The sequence below is a fragment of the Passer domesticus genome, chromosome 17, assembly GCF_036417665.1.
Source record: "Passer domesticus isolate bPasDom1 chromosome 17, bPasDom1.hap1, whole genome shotgun sequence".
NCBI lineage: Eukaryota > Metazoa > Chordata > Aves > Passeriformes > Passeridae > Passer > Passer domesticus.
Genome location: NC_087490.1, coordinates 10,418,732 through 10,440,274, shown reverse-complemented (window position 1 = coordinate 10,440,274; position 21,543 = coordinate 10,418,732). Strand labels below are relative to the sequence as shown.

At 51.6% G+C, this 21,543-nt stretch overlaps 2 protein-coding genes and 1 long non-coding RNA gene across 17 annotated transcripts in view; 1 reads left to right on the top strand and 2 right to left on the bottom strand.

The window, feature by feature from the left end:
• The window catches only part of ATXN2 (ataxin 2), a 49,322-nt gene extending 45,988 nt beyond the window's left edge, over positions 1-3,334 (bottom strand). For 9 of the 14 annotated variants that reach the window (XM_064392395.1, XM_064392397.1, XM_064392398.1 and 6 more), the window contains exon 1: positions 3,080-3,333. In XM_064392395.1, the coding sequence (XP_064248465.1) occupies positions 3,080-3,192 (113 nt within the window). In that variant the 5' untranslated portion in view covers positions 3,193-3,333. Of the gene's footprint in view, positions 1-3,079 lie in introns of all 14 variants that reach the window. The other 5 variants (XM_064392400.1, XM_064392403.1, XM_064392401.1 and 2 more) reach the window with 1 other exon arrangement.
• A 275-nt stretch (positions 3,335-3,609) lies between these two features.
• On the top strand, positions 3,610-12,898 carry LOC135282534 (uncharacterized). The gene is made up of 2 exons (XR_010348657.1): positions 3,610-10,060; positions 12,023-12,898. It is a non-coding gene; the product is annotated as an uncharacterized LOC135282534 (long non-coding RNA).
• Positions 12,197-21,543, bottom strand: part of BRAP (BRCA1 associated protein) — a 13,824-nt gene continuing 4,477 nt past the window's right edge. The window contains exons 7-12 of one of the 2 annotated variants that reach the window (XM_064392368.1): positions 20,014-20,089; positions 19,388-19,526; positions 18,908-19,017; positions 17,281-17,370; positions 15,453-15,556; positions 12,197-14,449 (exon numbers count right to left, since the gene is read on the bottom strand). In XM_064392368.1, coding sequence (XP_064248438.1) covers positions 14,089-14,449; positions 15,453-15,556; positions 17,281-17,370; positions 18,908-19,017; positions 19,388-19,526; positions 20,014-20,089 — 880 coding nt within the window. In that variant the 3' untranslated portion in view covers positions 12,197-14,088. The remainder of the gene's footprint in view (positions 14,450-15,452; positions 15,557-17,280; positions 17,371-18,907; positions 19,018-19,387; positions 19,527-20,013; positions 20,090-21,543) is intronic. The other variant, XM_064392369.1, reaches the window with a different exon arrangement.

Below are 21,543 nucleotides of genomic sequence, written 5' to 3'. Positions count from 1 at the left end.
AAAAGTTACTCAAAACCAGGGATGTAACACCACCCTAAAGTGCACCCACAGTGATAAGGAAAGAGGCCTGCAGGTTAAGCAGGCATTCTGCTCAGCAGTTTAGCACAGTTGCACTAAAACCCACACAAAGATGTCAGAAGCAACTCAAAAACCTCTGACTGGCACGTGTGAGAGCTCCAGAACAGGCACTGCCCTGAAATTCCAGCACCTTGGCACTCAACACTCCCCTTCCCTTCCCTCTGAACAGGATGGTCACCATGCTCTCCAGAAAGGGATGTCAAGGAAAAAGGAAAATAAATGGAGGCAAGAAGTCTGTGCCATTTTCTTTGGAGACTGAACCATGGGGTGGCTTCAGTTTTAGCTTTTTAATGGGAAAAAGCCATTTTTAAAGGACAGTAACTCTGTGTATTCTTACAGGACCCCCAAGCCTAGTTAGGCAAGCAAGTTACCAAAAGGAAAATTCCCTTCTGCCACAATTGTAACAAGACAAGAAACATCCAAACCCTGACCCTGAGGCGTTTTGCCTTCCGATAAAATAACAATGGGGAAAAATGAACAAAAAAAGGATGGAGATGGAGGAAGGCTGGGATAGATACAACAGCCAGAGGACAGCTAACCCTCCTGTGCTTGCATAACAGCAAAACTCCACTCAAACACAGAAAGTGGATGCTGGATAATGTTCTGATACTTTGTGAACCAAGTCTACATTTTCCCTAATTACAGCTGGCTGTGCTGTTGGCATCTCCCCTGCAGCCCAAGCCCATCTGCCATAGTGCACATTAAACAAACACAGCACTTCACTTGGGGCCTCTTCATGATCAAGGTATTAATCCTTTTTTATCTCAAACACCTTCAAGGATGCCTTTATTTCTGATTTTTCCCTTTGTCTAAAAGCAATTAATAGGCCAGCAAAGAACACTGGTTGTTCACACGGGATTTTACCTTTTCTGATGTGAAATACAGATGTGCAGCAGTATGAACCCATGGAGACAAGGCAGGGACAGAGCTGACCCTTCCCTCACGATCAGAGGTACAAGGACAAGTGCTCAGCCCAATTCTTCCAGTAACAAACCCACAGCAGAAAATTAGGCCCAGGACAGTTAATTATCAATGAGTTTTCTGCCCAAACTAAGCTTTCAAGAGCAACTTAGCCATGAAAAGTTTTTTTTTTTTTTCTGTATGAGAATGTTATTGCTGCAGGGAAATGAGTTGCTGGGCAGAAAGCTTGACATACACTGGAGATGTTTTAAGTTTTTATTAAAGAATATAATGCATCAAATTGACACCAAGATGCAGCCACCTAAATTTTAATTTTTCTGAGCAGAAAAGCCACTCAGCTTTTCATTCATGTGGCCAGATTTACAGCATGAACCATCTTTGAATTTGCACTCCCCAAAAGACCAAGGACAGGTGTAGGGGAGGTTCTCTGAAGGTGTTCAATGGGGCTCCAGCAGGCCTGGGACTGTGATTTTACAGCCACTCCATTCATAAAAAAAATTGGAAAATTAAGAAAGAAAGAGCATGAACACCTCTGAGGGAACACATCAGTTGTTCAGCAGCCCCATCAGAACTCCCCAAGGAGTTCTGAAGTGGAATTTATCCAACAGACCCAGAGAGACAACACTGGCAGGAGAAATCCAGTGGCTTTAATCTTAAACTTGGGAGAGAATTTGAACTCCCATGCCCAGATCTATGGGGGCAAGTGCTTGCCATCAGGCTGAATTTCAAAAAATGAGCTGGAGGTTTTGTTGCCCTTCACGTTAACCTCTACAGTGCCACTGTGTGTTGGCAGGGACAGAGCCCAGTAAACATCGCGTCCCACCTAATGCCATATGTAAAAACTATTAAATCGGTGCTCTGAGCTGCTGAGGTATTGTGGTTCTTATTTATTTTGTCCTTTTCAGCCCTTCCAAAGCTCTTCCGCTTCCAGTTCCAAAGGCTGGGAATAAAGTAAAACCCTATTTCCAGTGATGTCCAACAATGGGGCCACTGTAAATTCTGTTTTATTGCCAGTGCACAAAACCGAGCAGGAATAAGCGTCCAGTTGAAGAGGAAGATGAATAAAACTCGAAATGAAACAGCTCTGAGTGACTGTGACCTTCAGAACTGTTAATGTCCTGCTCTGATCGTTTGTTATGACCCCCGCAGCCCCGGAAAAATTCACAGCACTATAGAGTTTATTATTTGAGGGAAAGAAAAGGGGGGAAATGTGAGTGGATTTGCGTAGCTAACGATCTGAGAGCAGGAGCGGGATGAATCTTCCAGAGGCAGGAGCGTGGGGTGGGGGGGGGAAGGCGAGGAGAGGGCTCAGCCTCTGCAAGATTCCTGCCCCAAAAAATCTGAGAGAGAAAGCGAGGCCGCGCTCGGAGCCACCAACAGCGGCGCGGCGCGGCCCGCCTTCCCGCGAGAATTTTATTGCGATTTCCATTATTTAAAAAAAAAAAAAAATCAAATAAAAAATACTAAAAAAAAAAATATTATAAATAACAACGATCCGTAGATATTAAAATAAATTTTAAAAATCCCCCACACCCACCCAGCCCCCCCCCCGGGTGAGCCGAGGGCGCTGCGCCGCCATCGCGGGGCCGGATCGCCGCCCCCTTCCCCGCCCGGGCCGCCCCCCGGCCCCGCCGCCATCGCTCGCGGCCCTTCCCGCGCCGGCCCCGACACGTGCGGCCCGCGCCCCCCGCTCCCCCCGCTCCCTCCTCAGCAGGCGGGTCACGTCGGCCCGGGGGAAGCGGCGCCCCCCGCCCCGGGCCCCCGCGGGGGGCCGAAATGGAGCCTCCGCGCCGTGCCCTCCCCGCGCCTGAAGGGCACCGGCCGCGGCCCGGCCTCGCCCCGGCACTGCGGAACCCCCTCGGCGGGGCCGCGAGCGCCGCGCCCGCCGCCATCGCGGCCCCCGCCCCGGCCCCGCCATGCTGCGGGCCCCGCGCCCCCCCTCCCTCCCCGGCCGCCGCCGCCCATGGAGGCCGGTGCGGGGCGAGGGCGGGGGGGAGGGGGGCGGCGGGGGCGGGCGAGCGGCGCCCGCGCCGGGCCCGGGGCCGGAGCCGGGGCCGCTCCCGCGGCACTGCGCACCCACCTGCCCATGTTCTGCCTCCCCGCGGCTGACGGGAGGCCGGGGCCGCCGCCGCCGGGGGGCTTGCGGTTGTTGCCGGCGGGCTGCGCCGCCGCCGCCGCTTGCTTGAGGGACATGGCGAGGAGGGAGGGAGAGCGCCGGGGGTCGCGCCGGGCTGGGTGCGCTCGGCCGGTCCGCGCTGCGCTGGCGGGGCCGGGGCGCCGCTGGCTCGGCCGGTTGCTCCCAAACAGTGCGAGCGGGGCGGAGGGAGCGGAGCGCGGCGCGGAGGGATCCGCGGGGGGGGGAGGTGTGGGGGGGGCGGGCGGCGGCCGGGCCGCGCCGCGGGGCTCGGGCAGCGGCGGGGCCGGGGGGCGCGGCGGCCACGCCCGCGGGCTCGGGGCACCCCCGCGGGGCCGGCGGGGGGCGGCGGGGCTGCGGCGGCGGGCGCGGGGCGGGCGGCGGCGCGGACTCTTTACGGGAAGTCGGAGGGCGCGGCGGCGGTGCTGCGGCGGGTGAAGGGGCGGGGAGGGAGGGGGCGGACACGTGAGGCGGCGGCGGCGCGGGACGGCGGCAGCGCCCGCCCGGCCCGGCCGTGAGGCCCCGGCGGGGTCGGGAGAATCCCCGAGCCCGCTCAGCCCCCTCCGTGCCCGCCGGTGGCACCGGGCGGGTCGGCCCCGCACGGCCCCCGCGGGCCCCGCTCCCCGCGCTGCGGGCCCGTAGGCCGCGGCCTGGTGGGGCCCGGCCGCGCTCGCCCCTCCCCGGGCCCCAGCGAGCGGCGGTGGGAGGGCGGCGGGCTCGGCCCGCAGCGCATCGTTCAAAAGAAACCCAGCGTCGAGAGACAACGAAATGGAGGAAAAATGGCCGAGCCCCGGCCGGTGGAGGACGGCGGGCCCCGCCGAGCTGCCCTGATCCGCAGCGAACCCAGAGGCATCGCTGCCAAACGCATCCCTGCTCTGGGGGAAAGCAAGATGGGGCCGGAGGATGGCTGCGTTCCCTGCAGTGCCCCTCCATCTTACAGATTACAGGGCTTCCCCTCGTAGTAAAGAAATTTAAATTTGCATAGCGCCGATGGGTGAAACATTTAAGCTCCAGTTGTCGGTTCTCCCCTCACTCCGTGTTAGCTGTCCACCATCGGCAGGCTCCCTGCAGAAATCCAGGGTGCGGTGGTTGTGTGTGGAACCTGCTTGGTGCAGAGTGGGAATTTCACCAAACCAAAGCCCATACACAAAAATAAAGCCTGGTCTGTCCTATTAAAAAAAAAAAAAAAAAAAAAAAAAGGCACGTACAGGATTAGTAAGAGCAGATGCAACTTGAAAACCAAGAGCTAAATTGATTTATAGCCATGGTTACTCGAAATGCTCAGAGTTTAATCTATTCATAGAAATGCTCTAGAAATCCCACAGGATTCCAATGGAATAAAAAGGAGCAGTGCTCTTAGGCAGGCATTATTTATACACCTTGCTCCTAAAGCAACAGCTTTCCCGTGCAGTTGGAAGAGTTGTGGGTGGTAGCACACAATGGTAAAAAGATAAAATATTGAACAGCTTTCTTAAATTAGCATTTTCCTTACATTTTACCTTTTAAACTGATTATTTTGTTTTACCTCAGAGGCCTAAGTAACCTTGTGGTTAATGCTTTATGAGCTAGATGACAGATCCTACCCAACATGGGCTCAGAATTTTCCCATAGAAAATACTCTTAACAGAGACAGTGATTCAAAGAAATTTCATTTTTTTAATCCTTTCAGTGAACTCACGAGATGCTTCACCATTTCACAGCCACAGAACTGAGTGAGAAGGACACTGAGGATTTCTGGAGCCCAAGAGTTTCTGTGGGAGACATCAGCACCTGCAGAGCCCCAGGTTACCAATTTTGGGAGCATTTGCTGTAAGAGCAGGAATCTGGTTCACTGTATGTGATGAGATGAATAAATCCCTAAGAGCAGCTAAGAAAAATCCTTTTTATATATTTGTGTAAAACCCACTAGCATGAAAAAGCACTTAACCAATATAAGACAATATATAACAATATAGTAGTAGTAATAATAATAAAAATAATAGTTGTAGTAGGATATAGAAGTATATAAAAATATAAGAAATATATAGAGCCCAAAAGAGGTTACAAAGATGTTGAAGGGTCTGTGCAGGGCCAGAATTGGACTGGATGATCCCTTCCAACTCAGGATATTCCATAATTCTGTGAACCAACCTCTTTAGGGTGCTGCTTGTAAGTTCTACAGCTTTGGGCTAGTCCTGAACCTTGAGCAACTTTGAAAAGGAAGTTGTTAATAAAAAGCACCAGGAAGTCTGATAAGGGAACGAGCAGAACTCATCCAGGTCACTGAAGGTGGGGTTTTTAGAGGGCATCACTTCAATGCTTTCCCAGCCTGGAACGTTCACAGCTCACAGCAGTTAGTGACTATTTCTGTGGCTGGAGGTTAAGGACCACAAAAGCACCTGCAGCAGTTTGAAGGGGCTGTGGGGCAAAGATAGCCAAGAATGTCAAAAAACACAGAACCAAGTTCCACAGGCAGAGACAGCTTCTAAGACATGACGTGAGCACACTAAAGTACATTTTAGGGTGACATGGTGTGCTCAGAAAGCAGGGTATGAATGGGCTGGTGTTCACATCCTCAGTCATGACTCAAGAGCAGTTGCAGTTTGACTTGTTTTCCCCTTCAATGTATTCTTTGTTTTCTTAAGCTCTGTTTGGCTTTCGTTGTGCCCTCCCTTTTTTTCTTTGTTGAGCATCCTTATAAAAAAGCAGGTTCAAAGTAAATATAGAAGTGATTGTTTAAAATAGCTCAGCAGTGACCACCAGAGAAGCTGCAGGGTGTTTCAGCTTCTGCAGGGACCCTGCTCTTCCTGTGTCTGCAGTGACCTCCCCACATTCCCAGTGTATGGGGTTCTACTGCTGGTAGGGCACATCATTCCCTTTACTTCCTCCTGAATGTGCTTTTCTTGATAGCCCACCATTCCCAATATTTATTATTTTATGGCTTGGTTTTATCAATATCTCACCCTTTTTTTGTTGGTTTTTTTTTTCTCTTCCCCACCATTTATAGCTGACACTTTGGATGTCAATGATGTGACAAAGAGCAGCCAGCAGTGGATGTGGTGGTTTAGCTGGAGAAAAATCCAGGATTCAGTCAAGAAAGAAAGGAAACAATTCCTAATGGAGAATTATGTTCCCTTTTGCCTCTCCTGTGGGATCCAGGTTAGAGCTGCTCCTTTCCAGGACTGCTGCTTCCCTCCAGATGTGTGACTACGTGTGCAGGCTGTATTTGCATGTGGAGATGAATGAGGCTGATAATAGCAGCACTTAGCAGGAAGCGCCGCGTGATGTAACATTTCCTTGATCTAACCTGCTGTTCGTCTTGTGCTCCCTTCCCTGAGCTGCCCAGGGTGATCCTCAGCAGCATCCAGCAAGACAAAACACGCCTGGGTACACAGGGACAGCAGCACAGGCACGGGGGTTTGCTTGGAGCAAAATCAGCTGCTGGAGAAGCTCAGAGAACAGAGCTTTTTCACACCTTGTTCTCTCTTCCTTGAAGATTTCAGTTCTTCAGTGCCATTATCCCCACCCCTCCTCTCGGAGGGTAGAGCTTTGTGGACAGTGCTGTGAGCACGGGTATCTCCAAACACTTGGAGGGATATTAAGAGAACAAATCAGGTGCTGACACACAGGCAGCACTTCCCAGAGAGATACCATGTAGCTCGTCAGCAAAGCTGCCCTGAGTTCTGGCTGATGACACAGCCCTGGCCAGACCAGAGTTGGTGCCACAGCAAAACCAAACCCCAAATTCCAAACAGCCACGTGGGACAGCTGCTGCCACCTCTGCCTTTCCCCCCACCCTGATCTTCCCATTGCCTGCAGCTCCCAAATTCCCAGCTCAGCTCTGAGCAGGGACCAGCTGCCATCAGATGCAGTTTTTGATTTGCACTTGCAGTTTTATTGCCATTTCTTGCCAGTTCTCAGCCCTGCAGCTCAGTGCAGCCAGGGTGATGGATGTCCCTGCTGGGCCATGCATCCAGCTGCTTCTCCTGCAACCAAGAGCAGATGAAGGGAAATGCTGATGTCCACAGAACTCTGGAGGGAGGCACAGAAGTGCCAGAGCTTTTGCACCCATTATCAACCCTTGAACGACCCTTGCTCTCAATTTCCACAGGCCTTGGACACAACAAGGGCATTTCCTTCCTCAGCCAGCAAAGCTCCAGGATCTACCTGATGAAGCCATGGCTCTGCAGCGATTTTTGGGACAGAGCTGCACACTGGGAGACACCAACCCTGCCCAACAAAGCACCAGGAAATCGCCAACCAGGCGCTTTTTGCCTTTAGATTTCACATTTTTAGGAAAAGGAGGGGGGAACCCAGCCTGGCTCCTGCTAAGCAGCAGCAGCACACAAAGCAATCGTTATGCCAAGATTTAGCTGTTAAATCCCTCAAGATCTGGTGCTCACAGAGCATAAACAACCTTTGCCTCCCAGCCTGGCCGAGCTGCACCTCCAGGATTCCCAGCACAGCCACACAGACCCTCCCATACCCATCCTCTCCCCAGCCCTTCGCTGAGGCTGCCGTGCCAACAAGAAAGCCAGTTGCCATGGCATTTTTTCCCCCTACAGACAGATGTCCATTAAAAACCAAGTCAGCCTCAGGTTTGCTTCACAGAGCAGCTTTCAGTTATTATTACCAGCCTGCAAGGAATTTCCACTGTAGCCCTTCACCTCAGATGTTTCAATGCACTTCAGGATTAATCCCTGGGGATTAGAAGGAAACTACTACAGAGCAGGCACAGGTATGTTCAGAGGACAAATTTAGGATTATGATTGTGGTTTATGTTTTTGACAGATGACAACCACATGACTGTGTTTGGAAAGGGTTGAATTTGTTACCTCTGGTGCTCTTTCCCCTGTTCACTGTGCTAAAATCATCAGGCAAATTGGAAGTGAGAGGTGAAAGGTTCCCCTCCTCAGGGATGTCCTCACCTGGGGCTCAGATCTGGGATTTTGGCTTCAGGAGGAACCTGCCTGTCCTGGACAGGGGCATTGTCTGAGGCTCCATCCATGGAGAAGGGAAAGCCCAGGCAGCTTCTGTGAGCAGGGCCAAGCACTTCCAGCAACCACATGGCTCAAGGAGCAATGTCTTCTTCCTTGACCACATTTTTATTGAAGAATGGAAAAAGGAATGAATGGATGCCATAGTCCCCCTCAGCCCATCCTGGGGACCAAGGGCCTGTTGGAAGTGTCCCTTGGGAAAAGCAGAGGAGCTTTCTACTGCAGTGTTGGCAGCACATCCTGAGCATCTCTGCAGGGATGGGTTTGAAGGGAACAGTCAGGTATTTTTATTTGGACTCCAACAGTGCTGAATGTGTGAGAATTAGACACTGAAATTTAACTGTACAGTGGAATTAGTTTTCCTTACTTAGCACTGCAGTGCTAGAAATCCTTAGTGATGTCCAGTGATCTCCTCTCTCACATCTGGCTCTGAACTTGGCAGGGCTCCCACAGCAATCCTTGTTTAAGCTGTGGCACTGGGGAAACCTCGGCCTTCTGAGATTTTGGAGTCACCAGTGCAGCTCAGAGCCCTGCATCCAGGCTCACAGGGGGGTTTCCACTGGAGGCTGGATCTTTGAAGGAGCCAAGTGCCACAACTGCAGCTGCAGGAGTGACAGCTCCTGTGGCTCTGGGAAGCAGCAGGGTCTGAGCACGCCCTGGCTGCAGGTCCCAAGGGAGCACTCCCTTCCAGGCTCTCAGTCACTTTTCAAGGCGACACATTTGGATTTCTTCTCTCAGTTACAGCAAGAACAGCTGCAAATATGATCAAAAATATCTAATCCTCTTAACTGCTTCTGCAGTTTGACTCGATCACTGCAGAGGAAAGTGCTGTGATTGCAGAGTGCTGCCTGCATTCCCACGTAAGCCTCGGCTTTTACACCATTGATCGTTCCTCCACATTGATTTTTTGGAAGGAGGAGAAGGTGTTTGGCTCCTTGTGATGAAACTGAGGGGGTTTTTCAGGAAGGCTTGGAGGCCTGGAGCTCCCAGATCCCAGGGCAGCACCTGGCTCTTGATGCTCCTTCACTGAACAAGTGGAATCCAGCTGGGATTTGTTCTTCACCAGAAACCAGAGCACATTTGAAAGCTGCCAAGGAGAATTGCTTGGGAAAAGACCTCTTTGCTCCTTGTGCAAGCCCTGCACTTGCCAGAGGGAAACTCTTGGCACAGCTGTGCTTGGACAAGACCATCCAGCTTCCCCTCCAGCTGCAGCAGCATCCCTGTGTCCTGTGGATTACTCCAGCTCACCCATCTTGCTTGGCCACATCTCCCACTCAGCTCCTCCAGCTCTCACAACTGCACTCCACACAGACCGTGGATTCCAGCCAACAGCACCAGCAGTTTCTCCAGCCTCAGTTAATTCTGCTTGGGCTAAGATTCCCAGTAGTGCAGAGGAATTGTTCTGGGAGATCCAGTCCTGGTGTAGATGCTAAAAGGATTTATTGTGGGTTTGGTTAATTTTACAGAACTCTGACACACAGATCATGAAGATGCTCAGTCCTACCTGTCCCAGGGACAGCTATTCTCACCCACTGCCCTCAGGCCCACAAACCCAGAGAACCTCTCCAACCACCAAACCAGCAAATTACTGAATGTGCAAAGACCGAAATCTCAGTTTCCTGGTGAGCTCAGAGCTCAGCTCCCAGCAGCAGCAGCAGCAGCAGCAAAGCTTTCCATGGCTTCCCAGCCTCAGCACAGCTCAGGAAACCCTCCCCAAAGAGCCCCCAGCTCCAGCTCCAGCTCAGCAGCAACCCCCCAGTGCAGCAGCTTTGGAGGAGCTCTTGGCCCTGAAGAAGGTTCAACAGGGCCCAATTTCCTGGTGGGGAAGTAAACAGGAGTTTACTCCAGTTTCCTGGAGGTGTTTGATGTTTGTAACCAGCTTGGGATGGAAGGAGTTTGACTCTCCAGCTCCCTGGGAGAAGGTGGAAGGAAACCACGCGAGTGTGTTGAGGTTTGTTGTCTAACTCAATTAACCAATTACTTCCAGGTCAAGAAGGGGCAAAGCTATAACTGCTCTTGGTGCTATAAATAATGTTTGCTCAGGGGTGGTGCAGGGGCAGGAAGCTGTAGGTGTGGGGTTTTTGCTGGAATGAAAGCAAATATCTCTGATTGCTTCCTGCTCCCAGCAAACCTGTCCCTGTTTTACTGTTGCTCCTTGGATTCTGGGGTGAACCCAAGCACAATTCTTGCCTTGGGAAACGTGTGTAGGAATTCAGGCTGGGGGAGGAATACACAAATATCCCTCCTGTGCTGCAAAAGACATCCCAAACACCACTGGCTGTCCTGGTGTGGGATCTCCTTTGGAGCAGCTGGGTGAGTTTACATTTAAAATACAGTTATTAGACCAAAATTCCCATTTATGTTAAAAAAAAAATGGTGGGAAGATGTTTTTGGGAAATGGATGTGAATTTCTCAGAGCTCAAGGGAAAACTCAAGTTAGCTGGTGCAGATCAAGGCAGGAATTTTCCAGTGGGCCTTAGGGAATTGGGCTTCAGGGGGAAGGTAAAGGGTGTGGGAGAGCAGAGTAGCCCTTGGAGGGCACAGCCGTGGGGGGCTCCAGCTCAGACAGATGGACACCTGTAAGCTTTGCCTCAAGGGCACTCCATGTCCACCGTGCTCACAGCACCATGCAAGGTTTTCCTTGGGCACAAGCCAGAGATGTCACCTCACCCAGGACTTTGGCTCCTCTGCAGAATGGTGACATGGAGGGGATTAATTGGTATTAAGGGACAGGTTGTTCCCAAGGGAGAAAAAATGAATGAGACCCTGGAACCAGAAACAGCAGTGTCAGGAGTGTCACCCCAAACTGCCAACCCAGCTTTGCCATGGCTCAGGTGGAACATTCCTGTCATGGAACAGTGACAGTCCAGCTCTGGGCCTCAGCTCACCCCCAGCTGCCCAAAACTTCCCTCCCAAGCAGGGAGCAGAGCCCTCTGTCCCTGCCTTCCACCCGTGGAGCCGCCTCTCCCTGCGCTCACTCGGGAGCAGCTGCTGGAGTGAATCATCTCAGCATCCTCCAGCCTCTGCCAAGCTCTGCTGGCTGGGACCCTGCTCCAGCTGGGCTTCTCCCTGCCCCCTGCAATGCCACAGCCTCGGCTGCAGCCCCTGCCACCTCCTCTCCTGGCAGCTGGGTGCTGTCCCCACGGAGGCTCCTGGTCACCGTGCTGCCCCTGCTCACAGAATCACTTTGGTGTCTCCCTCCCTGCCAGGAGTGAAGCAGGGATCTTTTCCAGAGGGAAGAGCAGGATCCAGGGAAGTTCCAGCACGTGCTGGCCACCAGCAGTGCTTTGGGGAGAGCAGGTCCCTCATTTCTTGCTCCTGCAGGAACATCTCTCTGTTATTCCATGGAGTGGCTGTGTCCTACAGCTCCCTGGGAGACCACCCAGCACAGCCAGCAAACCCCTGTGCCATTCAGCTGGGGAAAGGTGTGTTCCTTTCAGGATTTACCAATTTAAAAAGTCTATTTCCAGCGTTGTAACCACAGCAGGAGTTCGGCCAATCTCAGCTGTGCAGTGCTGGAGTTTCACCATCCAGCCTCCTGCTGTGGGGACAGTGAGTCACAGCAGGGCTGACCTGCTGCTCCACTTGCTGATGTCAAAACTTGACCACAGGCTGAGTGGTGCCAAAGCTTTTTCCAGGCACTTTTGGGTCCAGATGAGGGGTAAGGAGAAGTCACAGAGCAGCCTGAGCTGGGACCTTTCCCTTCACCACTAGCCCCATTTCCCTGGGGGAAGTTTCCCAAAGAAGGGAGCCTGGGGGAGCCCAGTGATCTACAGCAGTGAACAAACACCCAGACAGACACTGCAGGGTCTCTGCTCACCTGGGATGGTTTAAGGAGAAGCTGGAGGGGATTAAGGACTGAGTTATTTGGTTTAACACAAAGCCTTCTACAATTCTTGCTTTTTCTGCACAGCTGCCCAGAGATAACTGCCCAGCCTTATCTGCTCCTATCAGCTCAGCTGGGCCCAACTTCCCCAGCCCAAAGAAGGCCAAGAGTTCATTTGGACAGCTTTGCCTTTGAATTAAAAACTATCAGACTTCCAAAATAACCTCCTCCCTCCCCTCCAGTGGAACAAACACACAGAAAGAACTGCACGCTGGTTTAATTTTCCATCACATTTTTTGAAAATGAATTCCAAGATACAGTACAGCATCTTTAGTGTTCTACACAAAGCAAGCCTTCAGCAAAAGGTCAGAGGATCTTAATGGTGTAAAAATATATCTTAAATAAAATAGTTTCTCTAGGAGAGCAAGCCGTGCTGTACATCTCGAGGTCCTTAGAGTCATTTACAGAAGGCAGAGGCCTGGTAGTTCAACCCACACACTGGAAAAGTGAGTGTACATTCCTGCTACAAAGTCAGAAAAGGTCCAAGTTCCAGGTGGTGGGGGCAGATCTGCAAACCCAAGCAGGGGATGCCCAGAGTGCACTACCAGCCCTGTAATTCCAATGAGGAAGTTCAACTCTCTCTGTCCATGCAGCCAGGAAGTGGATGAGAACCACCCTCCTTCCCAGGGTCATTCCAGGGACTGGGACTTGTCCCTTTCAATGGGCCAAAAAAAGAACAACTTCTAGCAATAAAGAACTGGCTGTTTGATGCCTGTGTTCCAGGCTGGACCTGCTCAGCCAGAGCTGTTTCAGTGTTCCAAACTAAGGTCATGATTGTTCCTACAAGGACCAGGATCACCCTGTGGCCTGCAAAGACAATGGGGGACTCCCCTGCCATTTTTAACAAAAGATCAGCCTTTAAATGCTCTGATTCTGAGCACAACAGCAACCAGGACAGTCGCTTCTCCAGGGGAAAAACTTCCCACCCCAGAGCATCGAGTCTTAGATTCTAAGTGAAAACCAACAGAAAACCCAAACCAAAGCAGATTTGTGCATAAAATTCCCTTCCAGGTCCTGTGTCCCTTTGGGGCAGTCACACAGAAGCTCTGGCAGCTGAGGTTGTGGATAGTGCCACGTTTTGGTGAGCACAGGAACTGAAGCAAGAGCTGCAGCTCCTGCTGAGGACCCGGTGGAGGGGCAGCACCTGCAGCTCCAGGAATGTGGGAAGAGGCTGGGAAGGCTGTGCTTGTCCCTCTCCTCAGCTGGCTCTGAGGAGAACAGCTCTGGAGCTCACACCAACACTGCCACAGCAGCTCAGGCAGGGGACACACACACATCCTGCTCCAGGAGCTCTGGGAATGTGTTCCCCAACTCACAGATGACTCCACTTAATTAGTAGAAATACCTGTAAAGTAATCACATTAAACAGCATCCAGAACACAAAACTTCCACCCTTTCTGCCCCACAGGCAGCACAGCAAGCACTGGCCTCTCAAAGGCCACTTTTAAAATTAAGAGAGATCAGAGCAAAGTCCCTTAAAGCCTTTAAATTCCCAGACCACTGGCCTTTAGGACTTGCCTAATTTCTTACACCACTAAGATGATTTATTTTCCACACCTCACTCCTTTTTCTTTCCAAACTACAGTTCTACTCCTGCACAGGCAGTTCTGCAGTGTCAGAACTGCACCTACAAAAAGGAGATGTATATAACCTAATTTACACTGTTTTATTAAATAACTTCTTAATTGAGAATACTTTTAATCCAGGAGAAGAACTGGAGAAGCCTTACACACCGGGCTGAGCCTACTCTACAGCATCCCCACAGGGACTGGGATGTTGGATATGGACACACCCCACACCCCCCACCCCAAAACACTCTCCAAGAAAGTCAAATGCATGACAGGAGGGGCTCTGAAAAGGAGGGAAGGCAAAATGGTCACCAAGATCTGCCTAGAAACAGCTAAATAGTGCAGTGAAATGCTTTTAAATACCACAGACACCTCCACTGACTTGCAGCCAGTTTTATGAGCAGCTCTGGAGACAATTTCTAGCTGAGCTTTGGTGAGCTGGGTGTTCCCAGCCCGAGTCCCGAGGTGAGCCTGGCCTGCTGCTGGCACGGCCAGTTCCAGGGTGGCAGCAGAGAATTCCCCTTCTCATTTCCCTCTCTTGCCACGGCCTCTCCTGGAGGAGGGTTTGCCTGTGCCTGCTGTGGAGGAGCTGGCAGAAGATGCCACTGCAATGTTGATCTGTCCCTCCTGAATCTCCTGGCGGGTCTCAGCTGGGAGGTGGTTGATTTTCTGCTGCGTCTCCAGGTAGAACATGACATCCCTCAGCTGCTCCTGGATCTCGGAGATCTGCAGGTCCTTCTGCTCACAGGTTTCCTTCAGCACCCTCTCCTCCTCCTTCAGTTTGTTCTGCAGCAAGGCCTGGTTTGCTCGTAAGCACTTGTTCAGTTCCTGCTCCTCCTTCAGCTCGTTGGAGAGTTTTGCCACTTTGTTGTTCAGCTGGGAACACCTTGCAGAGAGAAGCAGGAGTCAGGAGAGCAGCCCTGCCCACCCAGACCAAACACCACCTCAGCCTTCTCACTGGATATCTGACCCCCAGCCCACCAACTCCACCTGGAATTTGGTTTTCCAGCAAAGAGGGGCAAGACAAGAAGACTCTGAAATCCCCCCCCCAGGTCAGGCAATTCCATCTCATGCCAAATGCCAACAGCAAAGGCAACAGGCAGGGTGTGCCTGGGAGATGGAACTGACCTTGGACAAACACCTGCAGCTTTTGGAACGGGTGCCAAAAAGGGCACAGGGCACTGAGAGAGCTGAGGGCAGTCAGGGGCCTCCTGCCACACTCCAAGAGCCTCAAAATAACACTTCACTGGGAAGGAAGATGCTCCCACAAAGGTATCAGCCTTGTGATTCAGAGACAGGGCTTTCTGCTCCCAACAACTCTGCTTTTGCCCTGACAGCTTGCTGGCACCCTCCTCTGCCCATTTCCCACTCAGGAAGGTGAGCTGCATGCAGCTCAGTGCCTGTGCTCCCTCCTCCAGCCAGCACTGCTGGACAGGCCCTGGGCTGGGAGGAACAGGGACACAGTCCCACCCAAGGACTGCAGGGATGCACAAATTCCCAGGCTTGACATCTTTCCTCCAGGCACTTCCCAAGATCTGTGTTTTCCTCTCTGCTGGGTGATGCCCCTGCTGAGCTGCTTTTCATCCCTTTGGATGCACCCACCAAGAACAGGCTGGCATCTCCCTCAGCAGGGAGAGGAAGGATCCCTGAATGCTAAACATGCAGAGCGTGGAAAGGGAGCTCATGGCCCCAAAGCTGGGCTCACTCAGACACTTCCCATTTGTGAACACCTACAGAAATCAGAGCTTTTTATAAAGCAAGCCATGTTCTCAGTATTGCAGCTTAAACAGCTCAAACCCCAGGAATAGCAGGTTTTTTTTTTTCTTTTTGGATGTCAGTGCACGGTGTTTTAATGGCTGCATGGAACTAAACCTGGCAGTGGTACCCACTTCCTCTCCACTGACTGCTTTTCTTTGAGCAAGTCATTGAGCCGCTGTTCCAGACTGTCACACTTCTCAATGGTCTCTTTAAATTTGGTCTTCATGTTGTTAATCTGTAAAAACAAACACAGGGGCATTTCCAACAGCTCAAAGTCCGCTGCCCTTTCCTCAGGACACTTGGTTTTCCAGAGCTGTTTCCAGACTTTGACCAATTCCTCTCCCCAGGTAAGGCAAGCCTGGAGCCAAGGCTTTGTTGTGGTGAGGACCCCCCGTGTTACCCCTGATCCCAGAGTCCCAAGGAGCCACGTTGCCGTGGGAGCTGCTCCCACAGAACAACTCCGGCTGCAGATCCGTGCCAGGCGCTGCCAAAAGCTGCAGCAGCTCCTTAACTTCTTCCTGCCTGCATCCAGCATTCCTCTGGCCACTCTCTCGTGGTTCTGGATCCAGCAGCAAACTCAGATTTCCACCTCAAGGTTACAAGGCCGGGTTTTTGCTCATTTTAAACTAAACCTCCGAGGATGAGCGTGAAGATGAACAGGGGCTGACTCAGCACTGACCCACTGACACCAATATCTGCCTCCCACAAACACAAACATCCCCTGGCCATGGCCCTCCTCTTCCCTCTGCTGCCCCTGGAGAAAGCCAAGCTCTCCTTCTCCAGGTGTCAAACCTCCAGCATGAGACTCACAGGAAATTCAGAGTCAGGAATTCTTGTTTCCCTTCTGTTGGTGCCTCACAGGCTGTGGGGCAGGAATTTAATAGAAAATGCTTTCCTGGAGGAGCAGCACTGGACTAATGTCAGTGTCAGCACTCACGCATGCAGAGCAGGTTTGAAGCCTTCCAGTCCTAATCAGGGAATGTTGGTGCTGCTGATGGTTAATTTGGGGAAGCAGCCTGAGCACTGGTAATGGAATACACTGCATGGTGGCACCGATCCAGACCAGACTTTCATGGAGCAAGTGCCATGGATGAAATTATTGGGATCTTTAAATGTGAAACCACATTTGGAGCAGGGATCAGAGTGGTTTCATTCTGAAGCTGCTTTGAGGATTGTGTCTCCTGGCCACTTGCAAGATGATTTTTCATATATACAAAGCTCTCCATAAGATTCCTGGGACTGTTCTTTAGGACAAGGTCAATGAACACATTTCAACAGTCACAATTTCTATTTTTACTTAATTGCAGACACTTAAATGGTTAATTATAAGTCCTGAAGAAAGTTAAGGACTTAATTCCAAATCCTGACTCACTTTAAACCTGGTTGAAAGGATCTATGTAGAGTGAAAAGCAGTAGAATATCCTCCCTGGATTTTTCCTGGTGACATTTTGAAGCAGTCCTGCCTGCAGGATGCTTTATAGGAGGAGACTCTGAACTTTTCCCAAAGGGTGATGAGGAGAGAGAAGGGATCAAAAAGAAAGGGCAAATCAATATGCATTTGGAGCAGAGAGACAGTTCCACCTTCTGCAGCCAAGCAAATTAAAGTCATATTGTCTCTGCTCCACCAACATTCCCTGGAGATCCGTGTCGGAGAGACGGATGGCTCCGGGATCCTGCAGCAGCACGCTGCCTTCCACCACTGCTGCATTTCCCCAGCAGCACATTTAAATCAAGCTGCAATCTTTGTGGCAATCTACCTGCTTCTGCACCACTGAGCAGCAAATTGCTCCCTGGGAGCAGCCAGATAAGGGACAGATCCATCTTGGAGCCAATTTTCCCAGCTGGGAGCAGAGCAGGCTGCGGCAGGCGGCGCCCAGGCTCAGCCAGAGATCCAGCAGCTCCTTCTTCTCCCACTGAACAGGGCCAGGAGCCTTCCCACAGGCCCAGGGCAGAGCTCACCTCCTCGGCTGTGTCCTTCTCGATCCGGACAATCTTGTTTTCCCAATAGATCCTCTGGGATTCCAGCTGGCTCGTCAGCAAATAGGAATACTACAGATAGAGAGACAGCAGTCAGGGTGGCCCTGCTGGTTAAGGAGCCCTAAGGGTTCCAATCCACAAACCATTTCATCAGTTTAACCAGATGAAATCAGGAGGTTCTGGACACACAACCCAGCTGCAGATCCAGCTGATGGCTTTCACCAGTTTGATTCCCAATCAAATAATTTTGGGGTTTTTTTGAAATTAAGGAAAGCCTTTAGAGCACAACAAGGATCAACTGAAAGTATCAAACCAAGAATTGTTTAAGGAGACAGATTTTTCATGAGAATAGCAATAAATGTCTACAGGAAAATGAAGCACCACCCATCCCTGTCCTGAGAGTCTGAGATTCCAAAGGCTGAGGGGAAGAATTCCCATCCACAAGCCAAACTCCTGTGCAGTAGGATCAATGCACATATCCAGTTTTCCTATAAGGAGATTTCTGGGAAAGCACCCTCAGCTCTCTGTAACCATTCCCAATTACTCCTCCCCAACATGTATGGCCCATTCCAATGTCATTTTGGTATCTGAACAAGGATCTATGCCCTACATCCCATCTTTTCCTTTTTTCTGCAAATGAGTCATCAGAAGGTTGAAAAAGGTGATTACTCCTTTTCATCAGGCTAATAAGCATCAAATTAGGCATTCACTAGAGAATTAAACATGCACAGAGCCTTGATCACTCTCAGTAATTTCCGAGTGCCAAAACACTGAAATATTTCAAGAGAGAATGAATTTGGCAATCTCATTAGACAGAGAGATCTTACATGCTTTAAGCAACCACCTCACAGAAAAAAAAAGGGTTAAAATTAGCTGGTTTAGCATCTAAGTGTTATTCAGAAAATTCATTGAAAAGCAACCAAATATTTATGTGAGCAATGAGCTCCTCCAGTCTGGTCTCTGTGGGCTGTTCCTCCTCACAAACCCTCGTGTCTAATGCGGCTGAAATCGTGCTGCAGTGGCTGCTCAGTGAAGCAGGCATTTCAAGCTCCTCTCCTTTAGTTAGGAGAAGCTGGGCAACAGGTACAAAAAATAAATAAATCATTATCTGTTCAAGGGAGGGGAACAGAGCAGGGCTGGCATCAGACTCTCAGCTCTCTGTGCTTGCCAAGGTGAGCACACAGCTGTGGATTCTGCATCCTCATTCAGTTTGGGAGATAAACTACCCAAACTGACAGCTCCACACAGGTCACGGCTCTAACCCAAGCCACACATCCACCAGGAAGGGTCTGGGGAGTGACTCAGACCCACTTCTCCCTCCAGTGCCCCCTGTTTGCAGCAGCATAAGCAGCTCTGCTTCAATCACCAGTGACCACAGGACGACACTGCAGCCAGCTCACACAGCACTGCATTGGCTCTGCAGAGCCAGGGAGAGGCTTAAAAAAAAATTAAAAAAAAAAAAAAAGGCAGTAAACCCATCCTGTTCCTGCCTGGAGACAATTCCAGGCTGGGAGCAGATCTGCTGCCTCAGCTGATGGGATTGAACTGTGGTTGTGGCGGGGTTGGAAACATTTCCACAACACAGAGTCCAACAAGTGAAAATATTTACCTCTAATTGTAAGGCATCAATTTTCTCCTCCTGGCACATATCCCCCTCACACTCGTACTGAACTAGCTTGCCATCAGTTTTGCTTGCCACCAGCCGATGGACATAATTGTCTGGGGAGAGAAAATCCAGCCATGGGCACTCAGATGTGAGGAACCCCAATCACGGAGCACAATTAAACCACCCAGACCCTGCCCCTCAGCGAGGCACAAAGCCAACACCACATGCACTTGTTCTTTAGCAGATTCCTCCCAGCCACTTTATGGGGTATTTGGAAAAAATACCTCACGGGATATGATGGAAAAGGAGTAACAGGGCTGCTGTGGGACCGCCCCAGTTTGCGACAGAGTCACTTTCCCCCTCCTCCTGCCCCAGCACGCTGCTGCTAGAGCAGAGATGGCTGCTCCCCAAAGTCAGGGATCAGCCAGGCACAGCCTCCTCAGGAGGAGCCCCCAGTCCCGGGGGGGCAGGCTGCGGGCTCACCCCCGGCGTAGTCCCAGACGCGGTGGTTGGTGAGCTGCATGGCGTACGTGTGCTGCGTCTCCTCAAAGTGCTTGTAGGCGTGGCGGCTCACGTAGCGCCCGCAGCCGATGTGCCCGCAGATCAGACAGATCCACAGGTTCTGCAACACAAAGGGCAGCTCTGGGGGGCAGCTCTGGGGGGCAGCAGCACCCCGAGGCAGCGTCAGCCACCCCTCACTCCTCAGTGTTTCCTTTCCCGCTCCCCCCCTCAGCTGGAAGGGCAAGGAGAAGGGAGCCCTGCTCATCAAAGGCAGCTAAACCCCTGCAGGGGCTGCATAAATCCCACCCAGATGGGAGAGTGGCCTGGCTCAGGAATGAGGGATCTCAGCAAGCTCTGGAGGGCACAGACTGGAAGGGCCACCACCATCAGGCTGGTTTAGCTCCCTGCTGTCACACTGATCTAAGAACCACAGAGACTGTCAGAACAGGAAACCTGTGAGGTGACATCCCTGATGGCACTGATGCAACTCAAAAGGGAAGCTGATACCCCAGTGGCTGGTAAAACCAGCCCAAAATCAGCCCCAAAGCAACCCAAGCAGCTGTGCAGTCAGATCTAGGCCAGATCTCACCTTCCACCCACCTACTTACTTCTTGAACTCCACACTCAAAACACTTGTTCTCTTCCACAGGCTCTGGAGTCTGGCAGTACCTGCACACAGGGCACCTGAAGGGCAACAAGAACATCATGAGATACATGGAGCAACATCTCCACATTCCAGTCATTGACAGAGAGCCAGAGTGCTGCAGGGAAATGCCTTGTGCAGCAGAGGTTCCCTGTATCACCCACGAGCTCACATTCACCCCACCTGAATTCATTCCACAGAAAGTCACTGGTTTTAAGCTGGTGACAGAACAAAGAACAGTTCTCCCAAAGCCATTTCAGCTGGATTTGGTTTTGGTGCAGTTCAAGGGGTTTACACAGAAGCTCACACTGAGGAAAGGCACTGCAGCTACACACTGCTGGGGACAGCCAAGTGACACTGCAAACAGCCCCCAGTCCTTCAAACAACCCTGATGGGATGCTTCAATCCCACCCCCACCTGAACGATTCAATCTCAGCCTTCCCAGGAAGAACATCCCATAACTGTACCCTAAAAGAATCAGTAGCAGGAATCCCTTTTGGATCTACCAAAGATCCTGATCTTTCATCTCCCTTGGAACTCCCTCGGTGCTGCCACAAAGACAGAACAGCCCAGACCAGAAGGAAGCAGCAGCCCTGGAGCAGCAGCAGCTCAGCTCAGCAATGGGGTAACTGAGGCTGCCAGGACTGTTTATGTATTCTTCATTAGCCCCAGAAATCTTCCAGGGAAGAGACAACTGGGCTGCAGTCAGTTCCTATTCAAATCCAGGCACCTGCAGCCTCTGTGGTGCCTGAGCAAGGAGAACAGAGGTTTTCCTTTGTCATTTCCTTAGACTGGGAGCATAAGCTCTGCTTAAATTGTATATTCCATATTTGAGGGCTATTTGGGATCTGCTCCTGTGCTGGCTATGCTCCACTGCCCCAGATTTCCACTGGCTTGGATTTATGGAGCAAAGCAGCCCTTCAGCCTGCCCAGCTCCAAACCTGATTAATCTCACTGAGTTCTGTTGCTCTGGCTTGGGAGTGATAGATCACAGGGAGCTACAATGTGCCTCACATTCCATCAGAGAACCCAGGAACTGGGATAGCAGGGATGGAGCAGCCACAGGGAGGATCTGCAGCCCCCTGCTGCAGTGTCTGTGCCTGCCCGAGGTGCAGCAAACCAGCAGTGTCCAGAGGAATGGCAAACACACCCAGCAGCACCTGGGGGCTCCAGGCACACCAAAATCCCACTCCACAGGGATTTGGGAAGCTGGGAGCACCAAGAGGAAAGGGTCAGTGGCAGCAAGGACAGCTGCTTTAAGGACAGACACAGGTCCAACCCCCAGCCTGCCCAGTGCCATGGAGGGTCCCCCTGTGCCAGGGACACAGCCTCCCACCACTCACCTGGAACAACAGGAGCCTCCCCTGCCTGACCTACTGAGCCATCTTGTCATCATCCCTTCTTCCTCTTCCCAGTGTGCCCCTGCACACCTGCTCTTCCTCACCTCCTCCTCCTCCCCTCCCAGCAGCCAGGAAGGAGAGAAGGCTGCAGGGCC